Source organism: Tachypleus tridentatus, chromosome 11 (assembly GCF_004210375.1).
Source record: "Tachypleus tridentatus isolate NWPU-2018 chromosome 11, ASM421037v1, whole genome shotgun sequence".
Classification (NCBI taxonomy): Eukaryota; Metazoa; Arthropoda; class Merostomata; order Xiphosura; family Limulidae; genus Tachypleus; species Tachypleus tridentatus.
In genome coordinates, this window is record NC_134835.1 from 47,079,469 (window position 1) to 47,091,993 (window position 12,525).

At 34.0% G+C, this 12,525-nt stretch overlaps 1 protein-coding gene across 1 annotated transcript in view; it reads left to right on the forward strand.

Moving 5' to 3' along the window:
- Positions 1–2,410: 2,410 nt before the first annotated feature.
- The window catches only part of LOC143232096 (glycine receptor subunit alpha-2-like), a 42,114-nt gene continuing 31,999 nt past the window's right edge, over positions 2,411–12,525 (forward strand). The window contains exon 1 of the mRNA XM_076467168.1: positions 2,411–2,659. Coding sequence (XP_076323283.1) covers positions 2,574–2,659 — 86 coding nt within the window. The 5' untranslated portion in view covers positions 2,411–2,573. The remainder of the gene's footprint in view (positions 2,660–12,525) is intronic.

Below are 12,525 nucleotides of genomic sequence, written 5' to 3' on the forward strand. Positions count from 1 at the left end.
TGTCATGTGTATTTGATCCAGCGTGAATTTTCAAAAACCAAGTGTAAAGTACAGTTGTTTATTTTCAAATTGTTGGTGCATTTTGAATTTTATTTTGGTACATGTATATTGATGTACACTTGTGCTCAGTTTAGAATAAAAATGGTGTTGCTAAAATGCATTTTATATTTTTCAGGATGGTGGCAGGTTACTGGGACTTACGTTGAATCATTAGATGGCTGCAGGGTTGACTGCTTAGTGACGGTTCTGATGAAGAGACTGAAGATGGTCTCTTTGCCTAGCAGTGACATTGCAGAGGTGGTCCTGACCGGGTCAACATGACTTATCTTCCATGGTCGTTGGAGAGTCATAATGACAATAGTCTGTTGTTAATGGATGGTCATAATGACAACCGCTCCTTGGACGAATAGGGTCACACTGACTATGTCATGACTACTCTGTAGTGGTTTGCAGGTAGGCAATGAGACTATTGTTAGGTAGTTATCATTGGTCAGAATGACTACGTAACGAAAGTCATAACGACTATCATAGAGCAGTCAAATTTATTACCTGCCAGGTATCTCTGCCACCATCACCTGACTATTTTCCGACTACACAATAGTAAAAATGACTAATCTTTAATAGTCATATTAGGTAGTCATCGATTTTAGCGACTACCTGGAGAGTCATTTTTTAGCACCGCTTGACTACCTGATTTACTATTCAAATGTCGTCGCCTTGACTAGTTCTTATTTTGAGTGCACGTAGGCTGTTGCTGCGTCTATGATTACAGTTGAACATTTCACACATAAATATGTCAGTGTTTGGTTGGTTTGTTTGTTTGTTTTTGGAATTTAGCACAAAGCTACTCGAGGGCTATCTGTGCTAGCCGTCCCTAATTTAGCAGTGTAAGACTAGAGGGAAGGCAGCTAGTCATCACCACCCACCGCCAACTCTTGGGCTACTCTTTTACCAACGAATAGTGGGATTGACCGTCACATTATACACCCCCACGGCTGGGAGGGCGAGCATGTTTAGCGCAACGCGGGCGCGAACCCGCGACCCTCGGATTACGAGTCGCACGCCTTACGCGCTTGGCCATGCCAGGCCCGTTTGGTTGGTATTTCACATTTAAAATGAAACTGTCCGATATCAAAGTAATATTTTTATATATTATTTATATGAGTACAATAAGTATAAGTGCTATTTATGACAGAATTTCTAGTTCTCGTTTTAAGAATTATACAAAATTATAATAAATATATCTAAGAAGTTTTTAAATTGAGCCTAGGATTGACCAGAAACAATCAAAGCGAGTTAGTTACAACGTCTGCCATTCACGAAGCACAAGTGTTGTTAAAATTACGACACAAAAAGTTCTGTATTAAAAAGAAATTACAACCAAACTGAATAATAGTATAAAGCTCTCTTGAGTTTCTATGATGGAAGAAGCTTTTGGACAAGTTCTATTGTAAAGGTTAGTTTAAAAAGTTTACAAAGGCAAATGTCACTCTATACTCTTGTTTTGTGCAGAATCTGAATCGTAGATGAGTTGAGATTGTGTCTTAAATTGTGGAGTTTATATATATAAATATCTTTATATATATAAATATGAAGAAAAGCTCTGTCTTAAATTAAAAGTTCGGACAAAAAAAAGTCCACTATGTTAAGGCGTGCGACTCGTAATCTGAGGGTCGCGGGTTCGCATCCCTGTCGCGCCAAACATGCTCGCCCTCCCAGCTGTGAGGGCGTTATTTTGTGACGGTCAATCCCACTATTCGTTGATAAAAGAGTAGCCCAAGAGTTGGCGATGGGTGGTGATGACTAGCTGCCTTCCCTCTAGTCTTACACTGCTAAATTATGGACAGCTAGCACAGATAGCCTTCGAGTAGCTTTGCGCGAAATTCAAAAACAAACAAACAAAACAATCCACTATGGTTTATCGGTACAAAGTACTTATAATGCATCTAGTGAAATAGTTTTACATGTTAGTAAGTATAAAATAGTATCATTAGAAGTAATATTTATTTGCCAGCAACTTAGATAACACACTAAATAATGTGTAGTAAAAGTAACGCTCTATATATTTGTTCAAAATAGAAAGTCGAAATACCATTAGCTATTACAAACGGTTTCGTTATTTTTTATCCTTAAATTGATCAAACCAGGATTTAAATAAAATTTATTACTACACATTTTGCGATTTTAATGCTATTATCAAATTTTAATACTTTACCTTATGCTTTTATTTTTAGAGCAGAAACTTGAACAAATTAAAGTTTAATAAACAAAAAAATCAACTTGCAAGTAAATAGATTTGTGAAATACGAAGCTTTCAAATTAAGAGTCATTTTAACGTCGCCAGCCTCTGACGTCAGGAGTAAACCATGGGAGCAGCACGACACAAGTAACAGTTCCCTTAAATTAGCTATATCTGTTGGTCTGATACCAATGTAGACAGTCGCCGACAAGAGAAATAGTTTTTGGCATCTTATCATCGGTGTAAAAGTAAAGTTAGGCTTTACACGGTAACTTACATTAACCAGTTTCATGCAAAATAATACAAACTGTACAACAACTTTCACAAATTTATAATGGGAATTATTTTTCAAATGAACTTTTTGTTTGATTCAGTGACAATTTTTCTTTTCATATCTCAGGATGTGGTATCAACATTCAGGTAAGTGCCTAAAGTATCCAATAAGATGTTCTACGTTTTTAACCCATATCAAAAGTGAACCAATTTTACCATTTGTTCCAGTATCAGATGTGTTAATTCCAAGATATAAACTAGCATCATACCAGCTTGTTTGACCACTTCGATGTATAATAGTATTAATTAATAATATTAAATATAAGTACCTACAACGTGAAACAAATACATTTTTATATTGTGGTTAAAGTAATCGCAATGTTAGAATAATTAGAAGTCAAGTGAAGTGACCTGATGATATGAAATGTGCTTCACAAGTGCTTCCATTGATATAATGCAATTTGCATAATATTATTTTTCTTTATTTCAGTACTTAAATTAGTTTTATCATACTTTCTCCATCAATGTTTAATGCTTTGAGTCCTCATAAAAAGCCGGTTTGGATTTGTGCAAATCTGGAGGCTTCGAATGAAAGTACTCTCTTAAGCAAAAAAACGTGACTTGAAACTAATGTTTGTTTTAAACGTTATAGTAAAACTTTCACAGTTTCTTCGTCATGTTGCTTTGTGAGGTGTAGATTATAATAATAAAACACGTTTTCATGAGGTTAATATCCTTCTTCAGGCGTAGATTATCACAATAAAACCTGTTTTCATGAGCTTATTGTCTTCCTTCAGGTGTAAATTATAACAATAAAACCTTGCTTTCTTGAGGTTATTATAACTCCTCAGGAGTAGATTGTAACAATTAATCCTGCTTCCGTGAGGTTATTGTTTCTCTTTCTAATATGGATTATAACAATAAAACATCAATATAAATGTTTATGGCTAATTATCTAACTGTCTGTCAATCAGTATTTGAAAAAAAATTAACCAGACAGTTTATCATCGAACTAAATAATCATGCTCTGTTTATTATGCTGCATGGTGCATAACACTTATACTGAGGTGAAATCATGTACTCCATATATATATCTATCTCAATTTCTTCGATAACGGATATTGTTTAATATAAAACCTGGTAGTCTAACGAACATATTAAAATGTTGGTTCAATACCAAGATTAGTGATGACATCGTAAGCGTTGACGATTAACCTGGTTACGTTTATAAAGTGCTAGTCGATGTTGTAACTGCATTTCTTGAGTATCGTTTAAAAAGAACATAACCAATATTGTTGAAAGAAAGATAAAATAATTTGTTCCGATGAATGCGTGACTACTTAGAGCACACTAATATGACCTATTTAACTTAATTATGAACTCGTCCTTGAACCTATTTATTTGGCGTTTTCTAGTCGCTATTTTTTGTTTGCTGTTTATATTGACGTTTGTTTATATGAATCGTATATTTGAAATGTTAAAAATAAACTGAGAAACTTTTGCGAGCAGAGGGCTTATAAGTTCTTTAATTATCAGAGTCATTTATGTTTTTTTTTTTTGCCCTTCATAGTAACGTTTACATTTTCAACCAAAATATTATTAAATGTGGTCACACGCTAAGAATAAGATTTTATATAAGAGCTTTTAACTACGATTGCTGTAATAATCTCATCAATTAAGAAAATATTAAATTTTTCGTTGAAATATAAATTTATAAGTACTTTAAATCAGCCTTTAACAATTTATGTAGTCACAATATAATTGTAAGGATGGTTTATTTTACCTAAAAGTTAAAACATGAAAGATATGTTTCAGATACAGTTTAATCTATAAATACAAGATCCAAACGTTTAATTACACTCATAATTGTTGAAAACATTGACTGTTGTAGTTGAGGTAAAATGTTTTGATACAGGTAACAATAAAGGGAATTATTGTTTGAAAGAGCAAACAGTAGTAAAATTAATTGTCCAGGCGATTCTAATAAAAAGAGAAATTATTGTCAGGAGGAAGCAAACAGTAGAAAGTTTTATTGTTCAAAGGAGGATAACAACAATAGAAATGATTGTTTGTAGGAAGAAGGATAACTAGACGAAACGAATAGGATAGTTTCTCAAAAATCTCAGGGTGAAGAAGCTGGGGTGCTTGTATAAACCTGTTGAGGAAAGTTATCATCAATAAAAATGAATGACTGAAAAAATCAACAGTAAATGACATAGTGTATGTAGATGTCAGTGCGTGAAAAGAAAGAAATAACAATAAAAAATATTACTGGAAGCAATTGCGCGCGCGCGTGTGTCTTTCTTTTGGCAAAGCCACATCAGGCTATCTGCTGTGTCCATCGAGGCGAATCGAGCCCATGATTTTAGCGTTGCAAATTCGAAGACTTACCTCTGTCCCAGCAGAAGATGGATGCAATTGAGGCGAGAAGAACGAAATATGTTAAAAAGCAGAACGAACAAAGTTAGGATCAAACAACAGGTAGGTAGGGAAGTAAGTCATCAGAAGGGAGAGGGAAAAAAAAGTAAATGGAGGAAACTATTACAAAGAAGAATGATTACTCTCTGCGTGAAGCAATGAATTAAATCTGCGTCTATTTAACTTAGGTACTTTTTAGTTGTAAATAAGTATTGATTCTTGAAAGTAAAGCACACGAATGATGATTAAGAAATAATATCGATTAATAAAAATAAAGAATACTCTCTTCTTCTTTACCTCGTCCCTCTTGTTTCCAAACTTCATTTTGCAAGACTCATCTGAGAGCAAGAGTATTATCCAGTGTCACTGCTACTTCCGATTCATTATCACAATCGTTCTTAAGGAGTTTTATTTTCGTACATTTAAACTTATGTAATATTGAGAACATCAGGACCTTTCTATTACTTCACTGTATGTGTTGCTTCTCTTTAAATCTCCAGTTAAACAATAATCATTACATTGTGAGTGCATTAAGTTGGTGTAACACAAAAATGCGTTAAATCTAAGAAAAAAAGGCTCCCCCAGTGGCTCAGCGGTATGTCTACGGACTTACAACGCTAAAAACCGGGTTTAGATACCCGTGGTGGGCAGAGCACAGATAGCCCATTATGTAGCTTTGTGCTTAATTCAAAACAACAACAACATCTAAGAAAAAACAACAGTAAGATTCGATTTTAGCTCAATCACAGCAAAATAACGCAACTTGTTACATATTATACAATATAATTTTATTTATGTGATGTAAAACTGATTTTACATTCAGCTTAACTTCTTAATTCATCCCATAATATGGAGTTTAACACAGTAGTTATTCTTAGATGAATTAGGAGTCAAACGTAATGTAAATAAATTGTACAGCCCATAAACAAAATGTTGAAATATGTGTAATGTCAAAATGATATCTTCTGCTATGTTTTTGAGATATCGTCTACTGTTTGAGCTATAGCAGAAATATAGCTTTTATTTACTAAAGCGATTATGGGTGGATTCCATTTGTAACTTATTTTTACCTGCGCTTATAACTTGAACACAGTAAATTTAGTTAATGATAGTTTCGACTTATTTTTCAACACGAGTAGTGTAAGTAGCTGATACTTAGGCGTTTGTATTTGGATAACTCTGAATACGTAGTCTTGTAATGCCACCTGACTCCTTCCCCGCTAGTTCAGCGGTATGTCTCCGGATTTACAACGCTAAGGTCAGCGGTTTGAGTCCCCTCGATGGGCTCAGCAGATAGCCCAATGTGGTCTTGCTCTAAGAAAACACACAAACACGCTACCTGACTATAAGTACGCTTATTTATATGTAATGTAAGAAAAAGATGAGATTTAACTGGTTCGAAATAAATGATGTCAAGTTCCATGGAGTTTTGAAACTTCCTACACGTAATGAAATTAAAAGTACACGTAAATATTAGAAATTAATTTGTTATTTTGTGTAAAGATTTAAATGAGAAAAGGCTTCTAAGTTATAATTAACTCTTTTACAGATATTAACGTTTGCCACCTATTGCTCCCACCACCCGATTATGTACCTCAAGTTTTCTTTACAAAGAAAGTGTATAGCTATCCAAAAATGTGTTTAAAAATGACAAGAGGCGTTACAGGGCAAGTATAATATCAGTTAATAGATGATAGAGGAGTTACAGGGCAAGTATGATATCAGTTAATAGATGATAGAGGAGTTACAGGGCAAGTATGATATCGGTTAATAGATGATAGAGGAGTTAAGGGCAAGTATGATATCAGTTAATAAATTATAGAGGAGTTACAGGGCAAGTATGATATCAGTTAATAGACGATAGAGGAGTTACAGGGCAAGTATGATATCAGTTAATAGATGATAGAGGAGATACAGGGCAAGTATGATATCAGTTAATAGACGATAGAGGAGTTACAGGGCAAGTATGATATCAGTTAATAGACGATAGAGGAGTTACAGGGCAAGTATGATATCAGTTAATAGACGATAGAAGAGTTACAGGGCAAGTATGATATCAGTTAATAGATGATAGAGGCGTTAGAGGGCAAGTATGATATCAGTTAATAGACGATAGAGGAGTTAGAGGGCAAGTATGATATCAGTTAATAGACGATAGAAGAGTTACAGGGCAAGTATGATATCAGTTAATAGATGATAGAGGCGTTAGAGGGCAAGTATGATATCAGTTAATAGACGATAGAGGAGTTACAGGGCAAGTATGATGTCAGTTAATAGACGATAGAGGAGTTACAGGGCAAGTATGATATCAGTTAATAAACGATAGAGGAGTTACAGGGCAAGTATGATATCAGTTAATAGACGATAGAGGAGTTACAGGGCAAGTATGATATCAGTTAATAGATGATAGAGGAGTTACAGGGCAAGTATGATATCAGTTAATAGATTATAGAGGAGTTACAGGAGCAAGTATGATATCAGTTAATAGATGATAGAGGAGATACAGGGCAAGTATGATATCAGTTAATAGACGATAGAGCGTTACAGGGCAAGTATGATATCAGTTAATAGATGATAGAGGCGTTACAGGGCAAGTATGATATCAGTTAATAGATGATAGAGGCGTTACAGGGCAAGTATGATATCAGTTAATAGATGATAGAGGCGTTACAGGGCAAGTATGATATCAGTTAATAGATGATAGAGGAGTTACAGAGCAAGTATGATATCAGTTAATAGATGATAGAGGAGTTACAGAGCAAGTATGATATCAATTAATAGCTCTAAATAACACACGTTTACTTAAAATTACGTTGTTGTGATATATACATTATGTTGTGGTACTATTAAATGTATATGTACAAAGCACTATATGTTATTAAGTATATAGATACACTAATGGGCTGCCTACATTGTGCGCAATGAGAGTATCGACACACATTCTTTTAGCATTTGTAAATCGTAAGCCTTACAAGACAAACTACTGACATAAGTAAAATAAGGTATAACATACGTATAAGTATAAATTATCATACAAAGTATTACTTAATACACATTGTAGAAAGTACTGTCATGTTCAAAATGGGATACAAAAAACCACTGAGTATAAGTTATAATGCAAAGTAATAATTAATATACATTCTAGAAAGTACTGTCATGTTCAAAATGGGATACAAAAAACTACTGAGTATAAGTTATGATGCAAAGTAATAATTAATATACATTCTACAAAGTACTATCTTATTCAGAATGGGATACAAAATACTACTGAGTATAAGTTGTAATAGAAAATATTATTCAAAGAATTTGTTGTACAAGGTATTACCATGTTTAAAAAGGAGTACAGAGTATCACTGAGTATAAATTATGATACAAACTTTTATTTAGTAGCCCCCCACTTGTGGTACAGTGACATCCCTATGGACTCACAACGCTAGAAAGTCCATTATATAACTAGTTTGTGCTTAACTACTATCAAATAATTACCCGGTATAAATTGTTCTATGAAGTATTATTATGTTTAAAATTAGCTACATACTGAGTATAACGTATCATACAAAATATTATTAAATATGAATTGTTGTGCAATGCACTGTCATGTGTAAGACTAATATACATTGGAAAATTCCTGTGTTTTATTAATTAAAAGTTGGCGTTACAGGCTTTACAGTAATAAGATAAGTAGATATACATATATTACTTTATAGCTTTACGTTAATAATCTAATAAAGAGTGACTGAAATCAAATGAAATATTGTATGGAAATATTTCAAGGTAGTCCAGGAATTTCTGCTTATTTTGATTATAATTAACAATATAAACCGATAAATGTAAGCCTTCTTTTTCTGTTGTTTTATTCCAGGTCACTTATTGATCGTATGAACAGTCGACATTAGCGTAAATTAAATTACTATAGAGACATGAAGGTTAAAAACATATAAGGGACTTGAGAAATGTTAAGCTTTAATATTATATATGAGTATATGTATATTTATATATATACTAACACGCACATAATACATTTTAACTTCCATAGGGTGTTTTGTTCTAGGTAGAGCTGCCTTGGTATTTTATAATTAACGTAAACAATGCCACTGGTACTTGACAATATATCCGTTTGTTACCATTTCTAAGGTCTTTACGTTGCTAAGCAACTGGTGGTGCAGTCGCTTGGCAATTCGGTGAAGGTCTGATTTCTCTGTAAAATAGTTTTCTTCTTTTGGTTTTGTTAAATTGTTCAGAATAAAAAAGTGTTTATCATGAAGCGGATATAACACAGATATATTATGTTCCCTCATATTCATGTACTAACACATCACAAATTAGTTGCGTTTGTTTGCTTGTGTTTGAATTTCACGCAAAGCTTCACGAGGGCTATATGCGCTAGTTGTCCTTAATTTAGTAGTGTAAGACTAGATGAAAGACAGGTAGTTATCACCACCTACCGCCAGCTCGTGGGCTACTATTTTACCAATTAATTGTGGGATTGACCGTCACATTATAACGTTCCCACGGCTGCAGTTCTTTCTTCGTGCAATTTTTCACTCAGTTCACGTAATTTAAACACAAACATATTAAAAATATAGTTTCATGGAAAATATTTACATTTCTATTCAATGTAAAACATTATCGGGACAATCTTATACCTTGCCGATCGAAACAAGACAAAAACAAAACCAACTGTTTTACTTCAGTAGCAATGCCACATGTGTAACTTTTATTAATGCTACAGAATAACTGTAATATTAAGCAATCTGCGGGTTCGTATCTCCGTTATATCAAACATGCTTGCCCTTTCAGCCGTGGGGACGCTACAGTTTTAGTGTCAATTCCACTATTCGTTGGCAAAAGAGTACCCAAAGAGTTAGCCCTCCTTCTAGTCTAATAAATTAGGGACGGTTTTGCAGAAAATTCAAAACAAACAAACAGTAAAATAAATAAAAGTCTGCGTGATCGTATTATCCTGATTGTGAATCCAATGATGTTTAGATAGCTACCATTTGCTACAAAAACACGTTCCGCAATAGGCGACTTTTATGACATAGCTGTCAAATCTCTCTACTTAATCAGGTAAGAGTACTTCAGCTGTCGCAGTTGATGTTGTTTGTTGACCAGCTGCCTACACTCTATTCTAACAGTTTGAAATCAGGGATGGCCATGCGCAAAATAACCCTTGTGCGGTCTGAAACATGAAATAATTGTAGGTTTCTGAAATTAAACACAACTTTATGAATGATCTGAAATGCCTTTTTCTTGAAAGTTTTTATTATATCATACCAAGTGCTTTCAGATTGGTTGAAAGTTTACATTTAAAAATAACCCATTCTTAGTTTTATATTTTCCAAGTATGTGCCAGTGAGAATTAACATTTTAAGAACCACAACTTATTGTTACTTTTAAACTGATGTAATGCTCACAAGTAATAAATCAAGCATTACTTTGATCTATGATACGTACAGTGTTCAACAAATCACTGTTATAGTTCTTTTATATTTATTGGTATTGTTAAAAGCTTGAGGTCGATTATTTTTCTTTTTAAACTTTAAAGAGATAAGGATAAGGCACATTATTCGATTATTGAGGTGTGAATAGTTTCACACAGCTACCATTATAGGATAATTTTATAAACAACAACCATATTAATACAGTGCTGACCACAATGATATTTTATTAATTAAATTGCCTGTAAGATTAGCTTAAATTTTACGACAGAATCTCTGGAAACAAACAAAGGAAAATGTGATTCATTGTAAAGTTTCTTTCACATACGTGATGTGAAAGTTGTAGAGAAATCAACCCACGTGTTATTTTTCATCTTATTTTATTGTTTTTGTTTTTTTGTGGAGGAGACGGATTAACTTTTACAAAACAAAACAGACTTGTTCCATACATCCCCTCGTCTACTCGGTAAACCTCTGTGAAATCCTTCAGTCTCTCCCAAAAGAACATTCCAGCTTTGCTATTTTTGTACTCCACTCTGGAACGGAAATGTAAAAAGGACATCATTTGATCTATACACAGTATCATACAGTATTTCATTGTTTTACCTCAAAATATAAATTGATGACAGTAAGATAAAGAGTGTAAAGAAAAAATAAACAAGGAGGGGAAACTTTGTATATTTATAGTTGACTACGTAACAAAACAACAACCAATAACATGTACGAAGAAATAAAAGTTTAGAAGTTTTTATAGCAGCTTAACAGAATGTCAGGTAGTTTGTTACTAATATGTCTCTGTTCCAAAATGCATCTTCCAGTTTCCAAACTTGAGAAACAATATTTTCAACAGGTGCCAAAAACCGTGTAATGTATAGATACGTCATTATATGGTTTGAAAAAAAAGTATTCAATATTAAAATTAGTGTATTCTGAGCACTTGAAAAACAACAACAATATAAAAGTATAAAGTTATTCCAGGTCTCTACTATTTAAATTGTTTCTAAATATATTATGGGTTGAGTGATGTCTAGTGGTTAAAGTACCAGACTTTGGAGTTGAAATTCACTTGCTAGCGTCCTGTTATCAGAATAAAAAGAAGAAAAAATAGTCGCACTACGCTTTTGGGGGTCTAGGTACGTTATAAGGGAAACGGTCATTTCCCACTATTCAGTTTGAGAAGAGTAATCCAAGACTCAGTGATGACGAGAAACCCACTTGTTGAGAAATTTATATGCAAAAACGGCTGACGATGACCGAAGAAGGTCGAAACGTTGTTCGCTCTTCTATGTAAAAGTGTTTTCTCAGCCCAAACGAGCCGTTTTTGCATATAAAGTAATCCAAGACTGTCGATAGATGGTGTTCGTGACGGTAGATGGTAGCGCCGTTTCCTCTAGTCTGTTGCCACAAAAATTTGGGATAGCTAGCTATTATATTACTCTGGAGTAGCTTTCCGTGGTGTCTCCTAGTGGCACAGACGCATGTTTTCGTAATTACAATGCTAAAAATTAGGTTTCGATACTTTTGATGGGTAAAGCAGAGACAGCCCAATCTGTAGCTTTGTGCTTAACTACAAACAAACAAGCTTTTAGCAAAATTCATCAAAGTTAAAGAAACATCAAGTGTTCCAAAAAGTAGTTTTGTTGCCCGTCATCATAGTCGGCTTCTTTTTTTTTAAGAGGTTAAACTTAGAATTCAATAAAGTAAGAAACAAAAATCATTATGTTAGAATCTGGATACTAAAGTATACCTGGATTTCCTAATTTTTTTCTAAAATTACTCAGCTTTCTCACTTCGAGATCGGGTCCGGCATGACCAGGTGGTTAAAGCACTCGACTCGTAATCTGAGGGTCGTGGGTTCGAATCCCTGTTACACCAAACATGCTCGCACATTCAGCCGTGGGGGCGTTATAATGTTACGGTCAATCCTACTATTCGTTGGTAAAAGCGTAGCCCAAGAGTTGGCGGTGGGTGGTGATGACTAACTGCCTTCTCTCTAGTCTTACACTGCTAAATGAGGGACGGCTAGTGCAGATAGTTCTCGTGTGGCTCTGCGAGAAATTCAAACCACTTCGAGGTCGATATTTAATTTTTCCTTAATATCATGGATTTTAGATATAATTTCTTACTTTAGAATGATATAAAATTGGATGTAGT